The sequence below is a fragment of the Thalia democratica genome, chromosome 6, assembly GCF_965202585.1.
Source record: "Thalia democratica chromosome 6, ktThaDemo2.hap1.1, whole genome shotgun sequence".
Classification (NCBI taxonomy): Eukaryota; Metazoa; Chordata; class Thaliacea; order Salpida; family Salpidae; genus Thalia; species Thalia democratica.
The window spans coordinates 49,381,233-49,407,588 of record NC_139170.1 but is presented as its reverse complement, the minus strand read 5'-3'; the positions used below and the strand labels follow the sequence as shown (position 1 = coordinate 49,407,588).

General features: G+C 26.5%; 1 protein-coding gene across 1 annotated transcript in view; it reads right to left on the bottom strand.

Annotated features, from left to right (window-relative positions):
* Positions 1–6,707: 6,707 nt before the first annotated feature.
* The window catches only part of LOC145839538 (putative phospholipid-transporting ATPase IM), a 37,324-nt gene continuing 17,675 nt past the window's right edge, over positions 6,708–26,356 (bottom strand). Inside the window, exons 12-31 of the mRNA XM_082947137.1 lie at positions 25,535–25,762; positions 21,940–22,089; positions 21,005–21,170; positions 19,287–19,412; positions 18,531–18,617; positions 18,138–18,250; positions 17,191–17,260; positions 14,758–14,888; positions 14,214–14,378; positions 13,315–13,386; positions 12,800–12,925; positions 11,827–12,010; positions 11,461–11,542; positions 10,535–10,676; positions 9,931–10,106; positions 9,472–9,628; positions 8,899–9,037; positions 8,238–8,368; positions 7,551–7,752; positions 6,708–7,226 (exon numbers count right to left, since the gene is read on the bottom strand). Coding sequence (XP_082803263.1) covers positions 7,015–7,226; positions 7,551–7,752; positions 8,238–8,368; positions 8,899–9,037; positions 9,472–9,628; positions 9,931–10,106; positions 10,535–10,676; positions 11,461–11,542; positions 11,827–12,010; positions 12,800–12,925; positions 13,315–13,386; positions 14,214–14,378; positions 14,758–14,888; positions 17,191–17,260; positions 18,138–18,250; positions 18,531–18,617; positions 19,287–19,412; positions 21,005–21,170; positions 21,940–22,089; positions 25,535–25,762 — 2,859 coding nt within the window. The 3' untranslated portion in view covers positions 6,708–7,014. The remainder of the gene's footprint in view (positions 7,227–7,550; positions 7,753–8,237; positions 8,369–8,898; positions 9,038–9,471; positions 9,629–9,930; positions 10,107–10,534; positions 10,677–11,460; positions 11,543–11,826; positions 12,011–12,799; positions 12,926–13,314; positions 13,387–14,213; positions 14,379–14,757; positions 14,889–17,190; positions 17,261–18,137; positions 18,251–18,530; positions 18,618–19,286; positions 19,413–21,004; positions 21,171–21,939; positions 22,090–25,534; positions 25,763–26,356) is intronic.

The window sequence follows — 26,356 nt, the reverse complement described above, 5'->3', positions numbered from 1 at the left end:
TAATCTCTGGTATTTAATTTTAGAACATGCCTATTTATAAAATAATTTAAGTATTTTGTGCGGCTTAAATTAGTTACTTAGTATTCACTTCTAAATGTCCGAAATTCGCTAAATGAGAGATAGTTATAATGTCAGGTTTTAGTTAAGATTTCAGATGGGTAGCGTACGGTCCAGATCCAATCGAATTTCGACCCGCTAAGTAACTTGAAAACTACTTGTGCAAAATAAACAAAATTTAGTTTTTTGATGCTTATGATTTTGAAATACACTTTCAATTTGGTTTTCAGTTACTTTAGTATTTCCTAGATCACAATAATAGTAAATCATTTTATTACAATTATGCTCGAGCTTTTTAATTTTCTCTATGTTGTTTTTTTAAATTATGCAGCCTGCAATTACATTTTTTTAACGAGTTGAAACGAGAAAAGATTTTTTAGTAAACATGAAATGCTGACTACAAAAGTTGTCCACCACAACCCTAAAAGTTTCATTAGTTTCAAAACAGTTCATATTTAATCAGGATTGATTACTGATTAAACAAGGCTTTTTAAAATTTAAGTAATTTAACACACTTTACTGGGCTTATAAGGAAACAACTGTAACTTAATATCCCAAGCCCTTTAAACTACTTTAAACACAGCCCAAAAGTGCGTGCATAAGAAATACCAGACTAAATTACATATCGAACACAAATTTTTAGGCTCAAAAGTTTGTACTCAAGAGAAAAACTACTTTTTAAAATCGTGGGGGGCGATTATTTTTCAAATTTCTGAAAAGGGGGCGATATAGTAATTGAGCTTGGGAAACCCTGACTTAGAATTACGAAAACAGCTGGAAAAATAACTGATAGTTTCATATAACCTTTGTTTGGAAAATTATTTAATTATGTTATGTACATGTACTTTGGATCTGTATTTTATTTAGTTCTGTGCTTACCAAAGCTCAAATCTATAAATGAAAAAAGAAAACACTACATTACCTAAATATTCAATCAAAAAAAAATTTTATATCGAAGTTTCGAATTTTTTAAAAAACTTGATCAGAAGAAATAACACTTTTTTATGTTTAGTTTTGTTTTAATAATATTTTAAATACTCTTGAAATTTCAAATGTGTGTCGTTACTGTAAAAATAAGATAATTTAAAAAATTTAATTGAAACAATATAAAAATAATTAGTGCTATTTAAATTTAAAAAAAAAGATTTTTTAAGTTCAAAAAGTGCTTGGTTTTTAATTATTGATTTACAACTTTTTTTAAAATACTTACAACCTAAAATAAAGAACTTTAACAACTCTATTATTTTTTTTTGTTTTAAGAACTAAAAGCAACTAAAAGATTTTCAGACATTGTATCTTAAAAAACCCTTAAAAATACTTTTGTGCTAAAAAACAGCTTTTGTTAATATATAGGAAATTATTAAAAAACTAAAAATAGCACCCATACAATTTTTTTTTGATTGGATTCACTTTTAAATATATATAAAATTGTAGAAGTTATTTTATTTTACCACTGTTAAACTTTTTTTTACATTTCCCTAAAAATCTGTTTGAATATATTCTATTTTTTTAAATCAAGCAAATTTTGTTATTGGTTTTAACTTTTGATCTTTATTTTTGCAGTACTTTTGAAGACTATTATGCCTAGATAACACCTTCTTATTATAGATTACAAGTAAATAAATAAGAACATTTTGAAATAATCTGAAAACATTTAATTTATAATTAAAGATTTTATTGAATTAGATGAAAATTAAAATTTAATTTTAAAAACAAAGTTTTTTAAATACCTTGAAGTCTTAAACTTACATACCTAAAACTTTTATGCTTAGTTAATTTCAAACAGTTTAATCAAGTTTCTGATAACTAGATTAAATGTAAAACAAAACAAAAAAAAATGTTTTTCAAGCTTAAAAGAAACAAAAAAGCCTTAAAAGTTAGGATTTACATGAATATAAAAGTTATTGTACTAAAGATTTATATATAAATATTGGCTGGGTACTCGATTATAGAAAAGACAAAAAAATCCTTCAACTTTTAATACTAAAGATTTTTATTTTTCCTTTGTTTTGTTTAATACTGAAACTCCTTTGTTTATTTTGTTATAAACTTCAAAGTTAAATAGTTATATTGTACTTAAAAACCTATTAAGGTTAATTTATTTTGGTGCAAATAATTTTCAATGAAAAAAAATATATTTTACAAATATAAGTTTTTCATACTTTTATGACTTTTTTTTTTATAAAACAAAGATTAGTAACTTTCTTGAAGCTCTTTAATTATCTACCTTATTGTATTGACAAATTACGGAATTAAAACTGTCAATGTATAAGTTGGTTTATAAAAAGTACGTTTTAGCTATTACTGACTTTCAAACAGTATATAGTTTGTATGAATTATTAATTTTATTCAATGATGTAACCTCAGCTTATATCTTTAGAAAAACTAACTAGTATGAATTTTGTTAAGAACTAGCAATGACGCTTGTTTGTATGTTATAGACAATCATATAACCTTGTAAAGCAGTAAAACAGTTAAAGCTAAATTTGTCACATAAACTCAGTTAACTGTATGAAATATAAAATTGCATGTTTTTCTATAGTGTATCTTTTTCTTTATAGTAAAACTAAATTTAAAGAATTTTTAGCCTTGTCATAAGTAAGAAAAGAATCTTCTATAAAAATTACGGAAAACCGAAAAACTGATTGCAGTAACACAGGACTACTTCATCTGACACAAATCCACAAAATGAAACATCATCTCAACTACTGAAAAGAAACTTTCTGAAATTGAAAAAGTCCTTCACTCTTCTGAGTTAGATGCCAAAAGCAAAGTTTTCCAAATTTAAAAGATTTTTGCAACTTTGAACCCAGGTGTACTAGATGAAACAGCTAACACAGGTTCAATTCAAAGTAAAAGTCCTGCAAACTCTTCATTATCGAATACTGTCAATGTCGCTAATAGTAGCAGTATAAGTTTGCTCAAAAAATTGATTAACAGTATTTTTCACTACTTACTTGATAAATTAATTGGTTTTATCAAAAGATACATTATTAAGAAGTTCATTGTTTGTAAAACTCCAGTAGAACAAGCGAAAAATGCCAAAGTATGTCTTGTAATTAATTTAAACATAATAATTATAGTTGTTTTGTAAGTTGTTTATGTAAAATGGGCGTCTGTTGATTTTGATAAATTTTCTTAAAATGACCTGCATTTTGTTATTTATCATCTTTTTATTCAACCACTTTCTAAAACGACCGATTGATTTTTTAGCTATTTAATTTGCAAGTGTAGCGTCCGCAAAATATTAATTTTTGCCAAATTAAATACGGTGATTTTATTCTATCTTAGACTTCGAAATGGTATATTTTAAAAAATGTTCAATAAATTTTAAGAATGTTTTACTGTTGTTGTTGATTTAAAAGTGTTCTATCAAAAGTGCTTGGTTTATATCAAGGCAAAAATTTTTAAAAATTTGAAGTAGAATGTTAATGCAATGTTTACATAAACTTTCCATGGATACTATGTTCATTCGAGTACAAAGAACAGTAACTACTGAAAAAGTACACTAATCCGATAAACGCTTAGCAAACTATGTAATATATTCTGTAATATTATTACACACAAGAGTTTTTAGATTTAAAAATATAGTAAAATAACTGTGAAAGTTCAGATAATGCAAACACACTATGGTTGATGTCTTTTTGAAGATATACTAACTTGTTGGATTGTTACCAAGTGAAAATAATGTTTTGCTTTCTAAATAGTACGTTGTTAGTATATAAATTTATATTTTTCTAAATATCTTCAATTTTATAAAACAACTAATATAATTAAGCAGTTTGTGAAAAGTACAGATTTAGTGATAACTATTTAAAGCAACGAGCGACTAGTTAAAAAGTTAGTTTTATGAGGAGAACTTCTATGTAAAATACATTAAAGTAATAATGTTAAATTACAGAAACAAATTTGTATTCCTAAAATACTTTACAAGTTTTCAAAATTTTTTACAAAGCGATAAGTAAGATAGTTATTAAAAAAATTGTAATGTTTCTCATAAAATGTACATAAGTTTTCTGTGTTTAAGGTTTTATTGTTGCTTGAATAACTTCCTATTTATTAATTGTAATGTATAAATTTAAAGTACTAAAATCCAAAAGTCTTTTTTCTTTGTATTATTACTAATTTACTGCAGTTTCAAAAGTCTATCGACTGGTAAACAGTATAGCTAACATTTAATGACGAGCATAAAGTTAATTTTATAGGCAAATTTATAAATTTTTCAAAAAACAAAACATTAATGTCAATTATTTTCCTTATCTTAAAAGCTATCTAAAATTTTTCTTTTTATATTAGAGAACGCACCTTTGTCTTTAATTTAAGAAAAAAAAATTTGGTTTGGGGTTTGAATTATTTCATGGGGTCTCTCCAAAAATAAAGTTTTTTTTTTGTTTTTTCTATTGAAATTGCTTAATAACCATAAATAATTTTTTTTTTTGATTTCCCTTAGTTTGCATGTTATTAAAACTCTTAAATAGTTATTTTATAAATAATGTTAATATCTTTTACGATTTGGCCCCAAAACAAAATGATGTATATTACACTATCATTTGCCTTGGCCATTTCCTAGACAAAAAATTGATATAAGGAAAAAAACAATTAATAAGAATGTAAATTACAATAAATTTAATTAAACTATAATAATTTAAGTATTTAAGATAAGGAAAATAATTGACATTAAAGTTTTATGTTTTTTGAAAAATTTATAAGTTTGCCTATAAAATTAACTTTATGCTCGTCATTTAATGATATAGTTGAATGTTTTTTGACAAGCTGAACAATTTTTTTATTGAAGACTAATTCTGAGAATTGTCAGTAATAAAACGAACGAAGCATTTTAATTTAAGCCAAAACGAACAATACTAGTAGCCAAAGAAACTTGTTTAGCTTTTTTTTTAACTAAACTACATACTTACAAGAAAATTTCTTATTTTAAGTAAATTTATCTATCTTTCATATTACTTTTTGAGTTGAGACCCTTTAAACATTTTCTATGAATTTGAAAGGCTCAAAATGAAGTGTAAGAAAAACTAAGGAAAAATGTTTTAAATTAAACTAAATTGTTTATTCTAATCAAGAGCATATTTTATTAGATTTCTTTTAATTTAACTTCAAGTTATAATGAGTTACTTATGACCAGGTTTCTTTGCTACAGACTTTAACAATTATTTCAACTTAAAAAAAATAATTGATCGAACAAATTCGTGTCAATGCTAATCTAAGGAAAACTTTAATTTATATATTTCAGCTTGTTTTAAGTTTTATAGAAACAAAAGGAATTATATAAACAAAGTTTTCTCTTTTGAAAACTAAAATTAAGTAATTATTGTTATACTAAAACAGTTCACTAGATTAAAATTATCAACAAAACAGTCGTTTAAGTTAAGAACTCGAATCTATTAGTAGGTCTAACTAGTAATTTGTAAAAATATATTTGTACAAATAATATTCGTTAGAGCAGGGGTCGGCAAATTACGGCCTGCAGCCCTCAAAGTCGAAAACAAAGGCCCGCGAGCTCCTTTTCAGCCAAAAATATACATTTAAAAGACAACAAAAATTATATTTTTGTAATAAAAACTTACAGTTAGGCTCTTAATTCAATAAATTCTCGTTAATAGTGCTCTAATATTGCTTAATTTATTGTATTTTTAATCTTAAATAATATTTTTCTACTGATTACTTCAAGTTTTTTTGAATAAATGCGGCCCTCAAAGGTTTTTATCTAAATAATACGGCCGGCGAGCAATTTTTTCTAAGGAAATTACATTAGGCTGCCGACCCCTGGTTTAGAGCTTACAGCCATAAACATTTAATATCTTGATAACAAGTTATAAAACTGTTTCTATATTTATATAAGCTTTATGCACAAATTACAACTTCATATTTTAATAATTTTTATTACAAAGTTTAAAAAATTTTCGGAAAGGAAATAAATAAAGAAGTATTATATTAAATATAAAAAATATTAAGATTTAACTAAGATATCAAATGCATAAAAACAGATCATTAAGAAAGGCACATAATTAAGTTTACCAAATTTTAGTTTCACATTATCAAAAAAAAAAATCAAAACACAATGCAAAGTCATTATTTTGTCTTCGAAAGAAAATAAAAAAGAATAGTGCTTGCCTACGACATCAAAAGAGTACAATATAAACATAGAAAGCAGTGTATCATGATGTCATAACAAGGAGTATTATGATGTCATACTGAAGCGTTGGACGGCAAGACGACAACCAATCAAAAAGCTCCAAAATAAAAATGAAGCACTCTGGTTGGTTGAAAGTTAAGTCACGTGTGTACGAGAAAAAACTGTTAATTTTTCATTTTTCAATTGTTTGTGTAATGTTTTATGAAATTGTGTATTACTTGTCAGGACGTTTTACTCATTTGCACATTTATACTTAATAAAAATAAAATAAAATCTATCTAAAATCAAAAACTATTTTTTGGTTTTGTGTAAAATTCAAGCAATATATTTCGATTTAGACGGTCGAATGCAATGTGCTCAAACTTGAAATTGATGTAAAAAAAGCCATGTTAAAATAACTCATTGAAACCTAATTTGTAGAAAAAAAAAACATAATTGAAACAAAGAGAAGAAGGCAAAACAAAAAGAAGACAATTCCAAGAAAACTTTGCATATTTCGGAGGGGGAAAACGTACCTCAACAATGTGTAGGCACAATAGTGCAAAATCTACGTGAAAGCTGGTTTTTCTGTGTTAATCATCAAGTTGTTATATAAGCGCAAACATGTTATTGGTAAATTAATTTAGATTTTTTTTGTGTAATTCAACGGTGATAAAAACGAGGCAAAACTTGTGGACTGTTTCGTGTGCAAGAGATAAAAAATATAAAAAAATAACTTAAAATCTTAATCACTCTCAACCCTCAAATATTTTACCCTAAAAACCCCCGCGAACAAAACTTGCAACTTTTTCAACTTTCTCCTCACATCACAGATCGTCGTTCGAGGGGAATTCCCTCAGTTGGTCTTCCCTCGATGACGCCACCACGGTGGCGACGGGGAGGCACCGCTGGAGGGCCGTGGTGGTGGTCGTCATGGAAACGGGAACGACCTTCAGATCAGATTCGCCCCCTAAGACTTCCTGAACCGGGGAATTTTTAGGGGATTTTTTCTGCTTCCGCCTACCGCTTCTCATCCTCCCTGAAAAATTAAATTGAATTTTTATATACTTTTTTTAAATAGACAATTTTATTAGAACAATTTTGTTTTTAAGTTTCTACATTTATGTACTTTTTTAAATATTATTTTTATATATAAATGTATTTGCTTTCAATTAAACGTTTTATTTCAATCTCATGTTTTTCTAAAGTTTCAATGTTTTTTTTTTATTAAATTTTTGTTTTAAATTCAAAGAAATCTCTTGAGCCAGCTTTAAAATGACTAGGATTTTTTTTTTCTTTGATAAAACTCTGCCTTACAAGTACCAATACCAACAAACATATATTTACAATATTTAAAACGAACCTGACAGTATGAGGTTACCGAATCCCGATTCGTGGCTGAACGCGTACCCGGTTGATTTGAAGGTGGGCGGCTTGAAGTTCAGCCTCAGTTTGGGTCGCTGCTGCAGGTAGATGTGGTGGATCCTGCTTGTCACCTTCTGCACGAAGTTCTTGTTGCGAGCTTGCTTCCTGTGCTTCCTCTCACATAGCTGGATGACTAACACCTGAGATTTTTTAGTATTATTTTTGAGTGATGATATAAGGTATGAATTTACAATTAAATGCTATATTGCTTAATGTGCAATAGCCTCTCACATAATTGGATGACTAACACCTGAGATTGATATGTTTATATGCTTAAAGAATAATGTTGATGTTTCTTTTGATCACATTAATAAATTGCTCAAAGTTCGATGAATTACATCTGAATTGTTTAAGCAATAATAAAATATCATTGATAACTTTAGTGTAATTAAAAAAACTATTATCTCTAACGTTTTATTTAAGCTTATCAAAAACTGCTCTTTAAAAGGTAACAACGACATACCATTAAAAGTAGTGTTATTTCAAAATTAATTTTTACACACTACATGTTTTAAATATTCTACATAATGTTCTGATGTAACGTGTTAAACGTTGAAACTTTAGTGAACAATACGAACATTACTTGTTTCTTGTATTAAAAATATATAACAACTATCAAACAAACTTCATCGGCGTAGGAGGGTCTGTATATTTTCTGCAGGTAGTTGGTGAGTATTGAGGGAAGAAGGCACACAACAACGGTGCAGAATATACACAACCACAAGGTTGGGAAAGTGTAACTCGACTCAGCAGTCCCTGTTTATTATATTATGTGTTTGTATTATTGTTTGAAGGTTATTATACATAACGTAGAACTAGTTTAAATAAAACATTGTATTAAATTAGAGATATTTTTAGATACAACGTTTACACAGATTTATCTTATATATAAAATAAAGCCAAGTTTGTCAATTTATTGAAGTATATTATATTATAATTCTAAATAAGAAAATAGGTAAAAACCTGGCTACATTTTTAACCTGAAAACTATTTTAAGGAAACTTTAATTTTTCTTAAGAAGTTATAAAGATCCACTTATAATAATTCATAATATCTACAACAAACAATAAATAATGTTTTTCCAAACTTATTTACATAATCACCTATTCAGCATATATTTAAAAATAATTACACCCCATTTCAGATATTATTCCTTTACTAAATAGCAACACATTATTTTACCCCTTTACTAGCTATTACAACCTGATAGCCAAAGTCTTTAATAAGAGTCAATATCGTTCTCTTTAAGAAACACTGCAACAAGCAAATGTAACGGACATACTAACCAACGAAACCGAATGAGGATGGACTGAAGAGAAACAAGCCGGGACTGTAGAAAGCATAAGAGAATATGAAGAACACTCCGATGCTTCCGAAGGTGAAGAACGCGTTCAAAAACGTCCAGAACCCCGTCTCTAGCGCCACCTAGTGCATAATTGTACAATTTTCAAAATTCTTTTAAATAAAAAGAATGCATACATATAGTTAATTTATTTATGATAACAAGTTTTCGAATCCCATAAAATAAAAGAGTTGTAAGTGTTTATGTTAACAACAGTTTATTAATTTTAGAGTAATATTAAGGTAGATAAATAATACACAATGTTTTAGCTTTTAGCATAACAAATTCAAGAAACTAAGTTATACTGTTAAAGTAACTAACTAAGTAACATATAGCTAATGTAGCATATGATAATTTCAAAATTTCAAACATTATTAGCTGATTTATTTAATTGCATAACAGATATATAAAACACTCTCCCGAGTTTTTCTGTGATAGTTTAAAACTTGGGAGAGTGTTTTACAATCTGTTATGTATTTAAATTTCAAAATTATCAATGTTTATCAACTATACTCACTTGCAAGTTGACGATGATGATCAGACTGGCAGCTAGTGTTTGCGCCAAAGTCTGATAGTCCATTCTGTCCAGACCATCGTAAGTTACCGCGCCAGTGTGGTAAAACCCGTATGTGATGAAGAATATTGTGAACGAGGTTGCCACTCCACGTAGTAAGCTGTACAGTGAATGTTATTAATATTAACGAAAGTATGTAATGAAAAACATTAATATTTATAGAAGTATAACATGAAAAATCGCAATATTAACAAAAGTATGATAAAAAAATATTAATATTATTAAAGGTATGTTATGAAGCTTAAACAATATGTTTACCAAAACATTTTATGTACATATTTAGAATCAACTTATGAGTAGTTAATACATTAACAACATCAAAAAAACAACTTAACCTCCGGAGATACAGAGCTTACAAATAACACATTAAATCATGCCAACTTCTAAATCAAAACTACTCACTCCCACAGAAATATTTTGGTGTTGAACAGCTTGTCTATCTGTCCGACGTGGTACAGCTTGGGAAACCTGACGCAGAACTCAGGATTCAGGTCTTGCTCCAAAACTGCCAGCCACAATATGGGTTGCGAAGTGTAGAATATGTTGTAGCAAGTTACGAACCACGAATCGTATGCTGACTGTTTGAAATATTTAATTATTAATTATTATCAATTTAACTATAAAATATTGCTGACTGTTATTAATGTTATCTTTTTTTATTGATAATTTATTTATTCTATATTAGTTTAGAATATGTTGTAGCAAGTTACAAACCACGAATCGTATGCTGACTGTTTAGAATCAATACTTGATAATTATTTTTTGTTATTTTTTTATATGTATCAATTTAGAACACTTTGTAGCAAGTCAATATGCTGGCGGCTGAATAATTATTTTATCATTTTTTAACTCTTAAACTTTTTTCTAAAAAATTGCTATAATATGCTGTAGCATGTCAAAAACTATGAATTGTATGCAGAGTGTTCGTAAGAAACTTAATTTTTACAGTAAAATTTAATTATTTTTAAACAAAATGATATATCTACATGTATAAAACAGTTCAAACCTGAGCAGTGAATCCACAGAAGAACCCGTACCACAGGTGAATGAGTGTGAACGCGAAGTTCTTGTAGAAGAAGTAGTGCAGGAATTTGCATATTCTCATGTATGACCATCTACCGTGCACTAACAACAACCTCTCCAAGTATCTGTTTGTAATATGATGGTTAAAACATAAATGTTTCTACTTAATGAAGTAGAGGGAATTGAAAAATAAGAAACATACAGCTAGTATTTAAAATTATGAGAGAAATTCACTATTTGTGATTTGTAGAGGAAGTTGTTAATTTTGTTGTTTTCCTAATTGAGTCAATTTAAGAAACCTGAACTGGTTCATAATTTTTAGTAAACATAAAGGCTATCAAAGTTGAAATATCTCATTTAAGGTTACAACTATATAGCAGTAATATATAACTATATACAGGGTTGCCACTCGTTTTTTCCAAGGTTTTTCCGGGTTTTCCAAATTTCTACCAGGTTTTTAAAAGTACCCATTTTTGGGTCTACTTTTAGTTTAAAGTTTAGTTTAAGGTAAGAAACTGTGTTAAATAGTATAAAAACATTGAAAGGATACTGTATAACTAATTTAAATTTGTTTTTTAATAAAATAATTTTTGATGATGACAAAAATTTTTTATTTATATGATAGAAGTTTTGAACCAAATCGAAATTTTACTACTAAACATGTGAATGTTGTTAAAATTCCAAGTTTTTTAGTGATTTTTGTTCAAAATTTCAGGTTTTACAGGATTCCAGGTAAAGTGGCAACACTGTATATAGTCTGTTATAAAATTTTTTTTTGAAGCTTATTCAACTTAAACATAAATGTATGAACAATCTGTATTATATAATAAAAATTAACTATACAGCTTTATGTTAAAAGTACAAACTTAAGAGAGTAATGTATAAAGTAATCATTATATTTTTACACACCTGAACTGTCCAAAAGAATAGTCAGAAGATAGAACAGCTTGGGTTCCCTCTTCACCACTTATTCCTACTCCTATATGTGCAGCTAAAATAATAATAAATATCAAGAGTATCAAAAAATAATTCAAACTCCTATACGTGCACTTAAAATAATAAAGTACTAAAAATAATAATAAAGTATTAGTAATTAATGTCACTCTTATGTGTGCAGCTAAAATAAATAACAAAAACAATAAAAATTTATTCGTCCTCCTATGCGTGCGGCTAAAATAAAAAATAAAGAAATAATTCCAACTCATCTTCCTATTATGCTTTAAATTATTTTTTACAACTCAACTATAAAATTAAGTACAAAAAACACTTAAAAACCTTTAATCATGGAAACATCGTTAGCGCCATCCCCGATAGCCAGTGTTATCGCGTTCCTCTTATTTTTGACCAACGTGACAACTTTAGCTTTCTGCAGGGGAGTCACTCTGCAGCATATTATTCCCTTGCACTGAGTCGCAAGTTCCAGGAATTTGTCGTTTAAAGTATCGTCCAATGCGTATTCCTGATTGTTTTAATTATCTACTTTAAAAAAATTTATAAGTTGTATAAGACTGAAAAAAAAGAAAGTAAGGAATATAAAGTTTTATTCCTCTTGTACTGGTTAGAAAATATTTTAACTACTTTTAATTTAATTTGTAAAATTTTTCAATTAAATAAAGTTCCGTTGTAAAAAATGGGAATGGGTTTGTTTTGCACGAACAGTCACTTTTACACAGATTAACATTTTTGTACAAGTAGTCAATTATGCACGCAGTAACTTTTGCACAAGGTTAGAGTCAAGTTTAGAATCAATCTTACAGTTAGAGTCAGGGCTAAGGTCAGTGTTTAGAAAGAAAAGAGTTAGCTCGAATTAGCTGAAACAAATTTTATACCCGTGCAAAACTGTCAATTCGTGAAAAAATGACCCTTCATGCAAAAGTGTCCCATCAAAAGTGTAAATGTGACTCCGACCCGTAAAAAAAGAAGAATAGCATCAAATGCTTATAAAAACAAACTATTGAGCAATTAGGTAAAAAAAAATTACATTTTTCAAAGAATAAAAAAGAACATTTTCTAAAATATAAATCTATAAAGCTATATAAAGATCGAAATAATTTTCAAACATTATTTTTTTGTTTTTTTTAGTAACTCCAACAAACTTGTAAGTATTAATTAAAAACCAACCAAACTGTTCCGTTGATGACAAGCCAAACAAACTATTGAGTAATAAGATCAAAAAAATAACATTTTACAAAGAATTATGTAGTAATTATAATGGTAATTAATAATGTAGATACTGAATAAAACCAACCAAACTGTTCCCATTGATGACAAGCCCGTATCTTTCACCGGAGTCGTCTTGCTCCGAGTTGGTGAAGTTGGAAGTTGAGGGATCCGAATCGCTCCTCGATTGCTGAGATTTCGTTGACACGCAGTGCTGTTATTGAAGTTTATTTTAAATTTATAAATTTATTATGTAAAACAAAGGCTGATTTACACACATCTGTTGACACACATTTCTAAGAGGTATTGAATGATGAAGTTTTATTTAAAAACATTGTTTTTGAGCTCTATTGTTGGTTAAGCCATAAATAAAAGACATAGAAATTAATTTTTTAAACATTAACAAAACTAAAGCTTAACATATAAAACATACTTATATAAAAGAAACATTGATTCAGATACCTTCTTAGAATATTTCAATTTTTTTTATTAAAACTTCATAAAGTGTAAAACAACTTAACCAAATTTTACAAAACATAAAATAATAAGATACTTTCAAGTTGCCAATATTATAAAGTTATAAACAACAAAACTTGCACCAACCACACTTTCAAGATTGTTTCCGTTGGTAACTTGTTTGATCGTTCTGATTGCATCGTCCAATTCACCTTCAACCTATCAAATAAGTTTAATTAAATTTTTAAACACTCTGTTGTTTGACTTCAACATATGTGTGATTTTTTTATAAAACTGAAATATTTACAAAACTAGTTTATCGTTTTTTATCCAACTTCAAGTATGAAAACTTTAAAAAAGCCTTATAAACGTTAATAGAAAAATTAGTAAAAGCTCATAACTAGTTTGAAAAACTTAAGAAGTTTGGAGCATAAGCAAAAGTTAAAAGGACAGCTTTTTTAATTTATACAAAGTTAAAACTATGAGAAATTGAACCAAAAATAAATTTACAATTAATTAAATTACGGTTTCGTTTGGACAGAGTTAAACACAACTAAGTTTAAAACTTATTTCAAAACTGAACTTTGTTATAATAAAGGTTAATAAGGATTATAATATATTCATTAATTAACTTTTGTGAAATTATGACACTTATTATTTAATGCTTAAACTAAAAGAAGTGTTGAAATGTTTAGTTATCAATTAGCTCCTAATTACCTATTTGAATGTATATTACATTACAAGCTATTTAATAAAATTTTAATTGAGTAGTTTGATGTATAATAATTCGAGAAATATTCTCTTAAAAAGGTAGTTTAAATACTTATTAACTACAATAAAAACAATCCATTATAACTTATAAATAAACAATATTAGCACCTTAAAAAAATCACCAACGAAAACACTTTTAAACTAGAAAAATTATTACAATAAACAAACAACTACCCGATCGATGGAATCACCGGATATAAGGAACACGTATTTCATAAAAATATATTATATAAATTAAATAAATAACATATAACAATAATGTTTATCAAATTAACCTGTTCAATGGAATCGCCGGAAATAAGGAACACGTGTTTCATGTCTTCGGTAAGCATGTTACAAGAATAACCAATATTAATGGCTGTTTCCTGTTTGTCCCCCGTCAACACCCAAATCTTTATATTCGCTTTCGTTAAATTCTTTATCGTCTCCGGTACGCCATCCTGCGGATAAAAAATGTTTTGTTATAAAAAGGCGCCAAAAATGAACTAGTACTGCAGTTTAGTGTTGGATGTTTTAAAATGCACTTTCCTCTGAAAGTAAATGAGAAAGTTAAAATTACGTGTAGATCAAAAGTCGTTTGTGTGTAATAGAACGAGTTTTAACGACATTACTTCAATTTTTGAAAGTTTTACTGTTAACTGTAAAAAACAAAAATAAATTTGGTAATTGTTTACCAAATAGGCAAGTAAAAATTAAAGTATATAATTACCCAGTCTGTTAAAATTTTAGCAGAAAGCTTATACTTTATACTGGAAGTGTACAAAAAAATCAAAAGCGATTTAAATGTTTTTTTTTACAATTAAAACATCAACAACTCACCTGAAGTTTATCCTCAATGGCGGTGGCACCGATCAACTGCAGATCTTTCTCAATTTCTTCGTAAACATCGGCAACTTTTTCTTCCCTGTTTGCCAGCGACGCGTTCGCCTCATCCAGCGACTTCTTCCATGCTGTACGGTTAAATATAATCTTAATTATTATTTTAATAATTCTAGTGTGAAAATACAGCTTTTTATATAGTTTTTATGAATTACCAATACTATACATGTTGATCTTATTTTTATAATAAAATGCTGTGTGGTGAAATATATTCTTAATAAGCATATTTTGATTTTTTTGAAACGATTTGTATTTGCATGTGTAAATCAATATTGATACGTAAACAACTAAAAATTGACATGAACAATACTTGTGTAAAAGTTTGAAAATGCTGTGGTGAAACATGCTTATAAAATAAAACTGCTAGTAAATGTAGCTTATGCAAAGAGTTTTTTAATTAGTTTTAATGGTGTCTTCGAGTGTCATATTTGAATGAAAAATAATAAAAAAACTATTTGTTTTTAAATATTAAATGTTTTCTGTTAACTGATTTTGGAAAATTATTCTTTATATCTATAAATTTAGTTTAAATGTTTAACTTGGTATCAAAACGAGCATTTTTATTTAAACATAATTTATGCACAAATCATCCAAATAACATAACAAATATAATTAATCACTATGGGTCATCGAAAACTACATTTTATATAACAAACAAATAAAAGACATTAAAATTTTATTAAACGAAACTATATTTAACTTTTTTATAAACTTGTGTGTTGCTTTTATTATACACAAGTTTACTTCTAAATGTAAAACTTGGTATTCAAACAACATGTTTGAGCCGTTTCCAAATTAAAACAAATATAAATAATAAATCAGTATTGACAAAAGTTTTGTATCTCTTGAGAGTAAATCAAATACTCACGAATGAAAGACCGCTATTTCGTTACTACACTAACGAGAATATGTTTCATATAATACAAAAAGTTAAATTTTATTATTAGCTCACAGTGTAACGTATTAAAACAGCTAGTTAAAAGCTTATAAATAACTTCGAATTTATTTTTTTTTAATTAGCTAACTAATAAGTGTCACTATTTGACAAAAGTTAATCAATGTATATACTATAATCTTCGTTAACCTTTATTCAAGCAAAGTTCACTATCGAGATAATTATTTAATCAGATTATCTCTGTGCAAAAATAATACAATTATTCATAATTGTATTTTTTAGCTAAGTAAGTCATACTGTAAAAGTTTCAACTTTGTACAGACTCATAAATATAATGATTTTATTGTACCATAATATCAATCATTTATGATAATAAATAAGATATAAGCCAAAAAAAATATAATTTGCATGCATTTCTTTTCATAATACCCTTTAAAGGAACTTTATACATACATCATAAAAATACTAAAACAGAATATATACAGTGAAACTGCTAAAGGAACAAACTTTAATACAACTTATGTTTCCTTTTGTTAGTATAATAAAACATATATCAAACATAATATGATATATATAAAAAAAATATCAAGACTTTGTTCCTGTATTTTTTACAGATTTAATTCTATAAAATAATAATCTATTTAATTTAAGAGAAAAAACTTTAAGTTACCAAAGGCATAACCATAAAACCAGTAATAACTTTGCAGGCATATTTTAGTGAGTAGTAACAATAAAAATAGTTTATAACTGCTGATGCAAATCTTATTAATATCGGCACCCAATAAAAAATTGGCTCAATCAATAACATCTTCAATAGAGACATTTCAATAGAAGCTATTTTAAAGTTCATTTAACACATCTGATATCATATATGTTTCGTATTACAGTGCTCGATAAATCATAAAAAAGCTAACTATGTATAAAATAAAGTCGATCACTGTTTTACTTATGCTTCTAGTAATTTATAATTGAATTTAAGTCATTAAACTTAAAATATTATTTCTTACATACTTATTTTTATAGTTTAACTTTAAAAAAATTATTTGAAAACTATTCTTGTATTTCAAAAGTTACTTTGAGTTATTTTTATTTTTAAGTATTAATATAATAAATAAGTATTGACTTAAGAGAAAAGCTTTTGTTACACAGACGTAGTAATAAAAAAGCATGACTATTCATTCATCAGTATTTGATTTGTTCTCTAGAGATTTGAAATTTCATGTTCTTATATTAAATTGGAAAAAAAATACATTTATAACTCAACCTTTCGCATAACTATTTTATTATAATATAAGCAAACATCTTACATCGCCTAACCTACATTTAATACAAAGTTTGAAATTGTTGTATATTGACAAAGCTGTCTTCAAATTTTACTGAATTACATTTTTTGAAATTTGTAAAAAACTACTTCAAAAATTTCTACAGATATATGAATCAAAATATTATATCATACTGAATTATTAATTAAAACAAACTTGTAAATTCTTCTCTAGTGAGCGGTTTCTTAGCAACCACCAGTGTTCTCAACCCTTCTCGTGCGAAAGCCTGAAAAATAATAAAAATAATTATGATGTTAGGTATAAGTTTATTTTTAAACACTTAGCTTTGGTGTGGTCAAATTTAAAAACACATACTTTTAAATGTTTAAAAAAATAAAATTCATCAAAATAAAAAGTCAATATTATAACTTAGCTTTGTTTTTCAGAAAAAACTTTAAACTCTTTGTTACAAATGTTAAAATACATAAAGACAATATTTTACTGATTAACCAGATAAACAAGCTCAATTAAATGACAATTTCTAAATTAATAATAAAACGAACATCTTAATGTTGACTCGTGTTGCTTCTAACATGTTTTTTATGATCATTTCAAGTAACATATTCATAAATATAATAAACTGACTATTAAATAACTTTGTCAAAATAATTGCTTAAATCAAATGGTTTTAAACTACAGAATTTATAAATAAAATAAAAAACATCGAGATACATAACAACATAATAAACAAAATTGAGTAAACAACTACTAAACAACCTTGACTAACTTTTAGCACACATAAAATTGTTTTAAAACTACTTATACAAAAATTTAAACTTTGATTAGTGCTGTTCCTAACGTGAACAAATTAACTAAAACATATTAATTTATTATAAAATAACAAACATCTAAATGTTGAGTGGGTTTCTGAAGTGTTTTAAGATATATAACAACATAATAAACAAAATTAAGTAAACAACTACTAAACAACCTTATCTAACTTTTAGCATAAATAAAATGGTTTTAAAACTACTTTTTGTTTTAATTTAATAAAACAAACACTTAAATTTGAGTAGTGCTGTCCCTAACTTGTTTTCCTGTAAACTAATATATTTTATTTAAAATACTTAATAGGCTTCAACTTAATATTTAACAAAACAAACATCTAAATGTTGAGTTGTTGAGTTTCTGACATAACTTTCATGATCATTCTCATCCGACTTCAATCTTTCATATATCATTGAATCTGCTCCTTTGCAGTACAATGTTATTTCACCTGTTATGATAAATAATGTAATTTAACCTTTTATGGTATAATATGTTTTTATTTCACCTATAAACCTGTATTTTTGTATTATCATTATAAAAAAAACTATTGAATAACAACTTAAATACGTGTGTTTCTAAAATTTATTAAAAATTTACTTATCTTTAGAGTAAATAAATCCAGTTCTATAATATAGAATGCTCAATTAAATTAAACTTATAAAATTATTCATGTAACAAATTTAAATCATAGATAAAGTTAAACATTTTAAATATAAAAATATTATCACCTTCTTCGTTTTCGACTATGACACTCATCCTTTTACGAACATTGTCAAAATCAAGAATGTGAAGAACCTTGTATTTGCATTTTAGACCTACAAAGTTGATATAATTTAGCTAAATAATACTTTTATGTTGTTATTGCCGAACACTAACAAGTGTTCATTTCAAACCAGCTTTTATTTTAAGCTCTAAACCTGTATTTATCTAAATTTAGTTGTATTTAGTTGTTTTATAATTTTTTTTTATAACTAATCATTTATTAGTTTAAACGTAAAGTTCACATTCGAGTGATATTTTATGCTTGAAATAACACGAAATTAAAATGCTTAAAAACACAGTGGTAATGTAATAAATGTAGCAATAATGAAATAGGTTTGTATTATAGAATTGTTTTAAGAAAATACAAGGTTGTAACTAGCTTACAGACCGTGCGAAAGTTGTAAAGTAATTAGTTGTAGTTACACTAAGTGAAAACTAATAGACTGGAAACAGTTAAAATGTTATTACCTTGGCAGATTACTACTTTATGAACTTACCATTATAGTAAGAAAATGTTAAACTAAATATCTAACTATTTTTTGTTTTTCTTCTTAAAGCTAAATCAAAATTATGATGACATAATACTGCAGTTCTCTATAACATTATTAGAAAGTGGTTAACGAAAATAGAAGTTTTAAATTAATATTTTTACATACATACTAACTTTTGACCAAAAACCTAAGAAACCTTCATGAAATATAATTGTATAACTCTAAACGAACCGTTCTCAATGACGGTAATGTACAGATGGTCTTTCATCTGCCTGTCTTTGAACACAAAACAGAAGTTTCTAGCTGCCGACACTAGAGCTGCTTCGTCGGGCGATTGCGCTTGGTATACTAGGTTACCTGTGATAAATATTTAGTTATCATTTTGTTTTATCAAATATTCAAATATATAAAACAAAAGATACATTATAATACATTGTGCTTGTGAGAAATTATACTTTGTTCAGTAAAAAAATATTAAAAAGCAAACTATGTCTAAATGATTGTAGTTTTGTGCATGTTAAAACAATAAGATAGACATTTTTTTAATAAAACAACTTTATAATCATCTAATTTTAAACTTAAGATTACTTGAAAAAAATCATTAAGAAACATAAGTTTACAAAATTGACTAAATTTACAAAATTCTATAAATAATACTATATCAACTCTACAAGCGTTACGAAATCTGATGTTACTGGTTAAAATAACTAGTTTACCTGTGAGGAATATAATACTTGGTGAATAAAAAACTTGCTATTTTTCAAAAAAAAAACACTGTGATAAAACACAGACTTGCTAAAATAAAACTCATGGTAAGTTCTAGCACCAATAATGAAAAATTAAATTTTAATAAACATAGGTTAATAAGGGTTTAATACTAGGTTGAAAGTTAAAATAAAATTTAAGGTTTTGTAAAAGAGGTGCTTTAAAAATCTGAACAAGAAATTAAGCTGAGGTTATAACTTAATGCAACAAAAATTATATTTAGTTCTACGCGGCTTTCTAGAAAACCAATTTTTTACAGGGAAAAACTTTAATTTTATATGAATTCAAGACATTATAAGCTTAAATAAATGTAAAAACTTTATATTAAATCCAATATCTTTTATCCTAAAGTATTCTTGAAAACTTCTTAAAACGTTTTTAGGTTAGAGTTACAGTAGTAACTTGTTAGATTCAAAGGGTGTACAAAAAAACTTAAGAGTATTAAACTTCTTATACTTATTATTTTAAATACTTTCCTTCGCAAAGTTTAGGTTTAAAAAAGTTCTTTGTTAAACCGTACTTTTTCTCAAATATGTTCATACGAAAGCCGAATTTAACTGATGCTTATGTCAGTAGCTTTGTTATCAATATAAACATCTTTATGAAATATCGCTCACAAAAAAGAGAAATTACGAAACACATGGGGAGAATACATATAACAGGAAGTTGAAACTTCTTTCATGTTTATTTGATAACTACTGACGTTATCATAAATTACAGAAATAAATATTAAAATTTTCAAACTTTCACACAAATTATGCTAGTTTTTTAAACTAAAAATTTGAAGCAAGTAATTTAACTTGTTATCAACTTATCAAAAAAAAAAACAAGTTATATTTATTTTGTGTTTTTATTACTGTTTTAGGTTATACTTAAATAATTTTAATTTTTTCATGTATTCTGTATAAAATTTTTCAATTACTAATTAAGCTTATAAAAACGCTTAAATTTGTTAGTTTATTTTATAAGAAAGTTATGCATACTCAAAAAACAGTTAACTATTAAGTACCTAAGCTAATTATTTGTGCAATTTAATTAAAATCCAAATATAAAATACTTAGTTAAATACCAACTGTATATTTATTATATTTAAACAATTCTTATTAAATAGTCTAATACACTATTATATATCTTAATTTATATGTAATTAAATTTAAAAATTTACAAAAAATAAAAAAACTGACCACTGTCGTCTTCATCGGGCATGACGGTGTGGCAGAGGGCGAGCAACCTGAAAAATTCCGCCACCTTGTGGTTGCCCCTATTAGCCTCCCTCAGCAGCCGGTTGTCATAGAAACTGAAGTTGGGCTCGTGGAAGCAGTTGCCGCTGAAATCGACCTCAACCGCGTTCTGCCATTGGTTGAAATAAATTAAATAAGTAAAAGCGATTGGTTGAAATAAATAAGTGAAAGTGATTGGTAGACAAAAAGTTTTAAAGTTTGTGATTGGTTAATACAAATTGGTTGGTAAACTTGTATCTAATTAACGCTGAAATGAAGAAATAAAATATAATTATTTTGTCGGTTTTTATTTATGATTGTTTAGAAAATTTACAACCATTATAATATAATAACATACTTAAAACATTTTAAAAGTCATTACAAAGCACAGTAAAAGTTATTTTTAAGTTAAAATTATTAAATTAAATACAGAAATAATTTTTTTCCTCCTTCCGCAATTACTTTTGCACGTGTCAGTTATAAGAATTGACAATTATAGTTTAAATACAAGAAAAATTTTAGTTTTCAGGTCTTAAAATAAAAAATATATTTATTATAGCAAAATTCTAAACAATGACAAATTAAATTATAAATTCCAAAGGGTAAAAAAAATTAAACTTACTTAAAAACTTTTAAAAATATCTACACATAAATTATAATTGAATAAACTTGTCCTTGAAATACTAATGAAACATTTTGTTAAGAAAATAAAAATTTTAAGGCTGTTGAAACAATAGTCATTTCAAAAATATAATATATCAAATATATATAATATAAATAGTTGAATATTAAATACCTTAATATTCAACTTATTTTATACCTTAACATCTTCCTATGGTGCTAATTTTTCGTCAACATCCTAAATGAAAAAAAATATTAAAAAAAAAACAATAAAATACCTCAACTTCTTCTTGGGGAACTAGTTGTTCGTGAACATCGTAAGGGTCTCCGTAAGGAACACCGTCGATCGAACACCTGAGGAACACCATTATGTTCTGAGTCAACGTTCCTGTCTTGTCGCTGAATACATATTGCACCTGGCCTAGTTCCTGTAAGAATTATTATAATAAATAATATTAATTGCCTAATAACTATTATCACTATTTTCTGGGTGAGTATTTCTTTTTGTAGCTGAACACATACTGAACCTAGCCTAGTTCTTGATGAATGTTTATTTAATAATTAAATTATTGCACAACTACAAATTATATTCTATGTTCTTGTTTTATCACTGTGAACATATTGCTCTTGCCCCAGTTCCAGTGTAAACAGTTTTTCTTAAGTAAATAAATGATTAAATGATAAATAATAACTTATATTATGTTCTGCGTTATATATATGAACTGTGCCTGGCACAGTTCCTGTTTTCAATATTTATCAATTAATCTTCCAACTAGTTTCTGTGATGTATTTAGAAATTTAATTGTTTGTTCTTATGCATATTCAGATGTCGTTTAATCTCAATTTAATTATTAGAATAGTTAGTATAGTTTAGTTAAATATATATTTAAAATTTTGAGAAGTTTAATAACTTTAAGTCTAATTACAGCAAGTATAATTGTATGCATTTACATGGCCTGATTCCTAGAAAAAAATTGATTGTTTTATCGAGGTTTCAATTCAATGAATTAAACTGGGTATATGATGGTCTATCAAAAATAAACATATATATCAACTTGATCAAGAAAATATATAACAAGATATAATATAACAAGAAAAAGTAATATAATAATATGAGAAACTCAAAAAGCAGCTGTAATATTTACAGTTAAATAAATTACTTCCACTAAAACTAGTTTTCTTTTAATATATGGCTCTTTATTGTTAACTTTATAATAAAAATAACATGAAAATAATATTTCAAACAACGCTCATTTTATTTTTCCTTCAAAAACCGCCTTCAGAAGAAAGTAAACTTAACTTGATTAAATAACAATGACAGTAGTTAGTAACAGCATTGTGACATTTATATTTTATTTTCTCTATAGTCGTATAAATTGAAAATGTTAGTTACTAAGAATTAATTATAATTAGCATTAAGCAAGAGTAATAAAATTAATCTTTTTAGTTGCACAAAAGAAAAAAAAAGTAAACTTTTAGTTTGAACAAGTTTAAAAAGTAAGACGATCAAAGTATATAAACCTTAATATCTAATATACAAACTATTTTCATTGTAGCTTCAAATGATATACTACTTTGTAAAATCTCATACACTCTAACCAACAAGATTTAAAATACCTCATTTTAAATTATTAGTCTGATTAAAATGTTACATTAACTCAAAAATGTCGCTTAAAGCAAAACTTTGGCTCACATTAAAAACCAAAATCTTTTTAAACGGCACCAATTTAAATATCCATACTGGGAAAAACGCACTTGTAGTATAAAAAATTCAATTTAAATTCCAGCGGCTCAGATAACTTTTGTAGGCAATTTGAATTCATGTGAGCAATAGAGCCTTCAGCGCTTTGTTGAAAGTGTGTGGGAGAATTTGCGGGAAGTACCGATTGGTTTGCATGCAAAAGTTCACAAAACTATTGTTTGGGTCAAAAATAGTTCAGGCTTAATTACAATGACAGACTTCTTTGAACTGCTTTTTTAAATAAGGAACTTTAGGTTATAATACTGTGATAAATTTGAACATCAAATTACTTAAAACAAGCGTTGTTTTTGTTTTTTTCTTAAACTCAATGCACAAGTTTACTTGTTGTTTGAAAATCTACAAAAGTTTTATAGTTTATTTAATTTAAAACTATTTAAAAAATAATAATTTAATCTAATTCTACTAATGCAGGTCATTTAAAACTAATTTTCACATAACTAAATTCTCTACATTTATTTCACTTTTCTGTGAACTTTTCAATGTCTACAAAATGTATATATAAAACGCTTTTTTTCTCTGGTTATTTTTTAAATTTTTGAGTGAATTCTTGGAGATAATCATGCACTGCATTTAAACCTGTCTGATAATCTGAATAATTAGAAGTTGTTTTCACGACAAGCAGTTGAGACTAATAAGGCGAGAAAACACTTTTGCTTTTGCAAACAAAAGATTTAAATCTGCAGAATAATTTTAACTCTAAACCTTTTAGTGGAACGAAATCAAGTCTGAAGTTCTGTGTTTATTACGTCATAGTAAGTCTGCGTGCACGACAACTAACATAAACCAGTTATCGAAAAGTGTAGCTATAATTAGCAGCAATCTATGTCAAGTGAGTAATACAAACTTTCCACATAGCTATTTTCTGGGTGCTTTTTATGAGCTGCTATCTAATTTTAACTCTATGCTGTAAATTTAAAAAATAGCTTATTTTACTTTTCTTAAACTATGTCTTAATTTTGATGTTCAGCTATCTTTTTACAGGAGATATGACTAACAATAAAGTACACAGTATAATATAAACGGTCGAATAAAAGTTTACCCGTAATAAAGATACACATACTTTTAATTAATTGAAACTGTGTACATTTATTTATAACTTTGACCTTATTCGCAACATTTTATAATAATCTTTTAAAAATTAACAACTTAATTTTTTTTTGTTTATAAAGTAAAAACAAAAACTTTCTTGACACCGGCTTTCAACAACTGCCAATATAATTTTTTTTATTTTCAAGTGTGTTCTATATTCGTAAAATGATCGTAAAAATCAATAAAAAAATAAACAATTATGGTAGTAAAGATAAGAAGTAAGTGAGCAACCAAAATAAATCTAAAAAAACAAAACATTAAAAACAATTGCTAAAACAAGTCGTTTTAGGTTCCCTTATTTTAATCATTAGTCAGTAAAACTAATCTAATAGGATAAACTAATACTAAACTACGAAAGTTAATCAATTAACGTTCTGAATTTCCAGTTTAGTTATTATCTTTAATTATAAAACCCGAAGTATTTGTAAAACTTTTGATTACACAAATATTGAAAAGAGTTTTTATTTGATAGCTTTAATTACTACGATAAAATATTCTGCAAACACCAATTCATTGACTATTAAGGTACATTAAGGCTTCTGGAAATAAGCTTTAACAGGCAAAAGCAAGTTTTTTAAAATAGGAAATGTAGCCCTAACTATCGTTTAATAACAGCCAAAAAGCAACTCTATAAAACTCTCATTCAAAACCAAAGATTACTATTGCCCCCTATCCGTTGTTTAAATGTAGTAAACCTAAATACCCACTAACTAAATGAACCTCATATAAATGTGGTAGTTCTTGTTTCAACAAGTATCTAACTTATTACCAAGTTTACTAAATAATTATGAAACTAATATTTCATAAAATAAACCTCATTCAATGTGGTAGTCCTCGCTTTGGCAGGTATTAAACTTATTACCAAGTTTACTAAATAATAAAAAAACTAACATTTTATTTTACTAAGACTAAACAGACCTCATTCAATGTAGTAGTCCTCGCTTTCGCAGGTATTAAACTTATTACCAAGTTTACTAAATAATAAAAAAACTAACATTTTATTTTACTAAGACTAAACAGACCTCATTCAATGTAGTAGTCCTCGCTTTGGCAGGTATGCCCTTCTTCTCATAGTACATGTGCATGTCCTGGTTGATGAAGTAGGACTGACCCAGCCTGATGAACTCAATGCTGACGTACAGCGATATGGGCACCACCGTGTTGAGGATTATGACGTAAGAGAAGAACATCTTGAACCCCTTCCACAGGGTGGACTCGTCGTTGTCAAGCAGGATGAGTCCTGAGAAAATCTGTTGATAAATTAGACAAGTTTAAATTAGTTAATTATAACTTCATGTTTTGAGTTTTTTATTCTGTTTTTGTTTTATTTTGAGTACTTGTTTTTTTTTTTGTTAGAAAAAACAGTGTGAAAAAATTTTGGAACTGTTTTTAATTTAGTTAAATTTTGTAAGTTAGCAATAAGGAAGATATTTTTATATTTTGATTTGTTTTTTAATCATGAACTTGAGTGTTCTACCATGTTATAACACAAAAATAACTATTTAATTTGACTATTTAACTCAATATAATACAACAAACTTCTAGTTCATAAAGAGCTAAAACATTGATAAAATTTTATTGTTATATAAAAGCATCTTAGAAAAACTTATTTTCGTTCAGATAATACTTTTCTTTTGACAGGATAAACTCAAAATTATGACGGATATATAAATTATTTATATAAAGCGCAAACTAACTTAACTCTATTGACGATTAAAAATTCATTATACAACAAACTTCAAGTATATGATAAAAGTTTTTATTTTTATATAAAAGCATCTTAAAAAAATTATTTTTGTTCATATAATACCTTTCATTTGACAGAATAAACTCAAAATTATGAC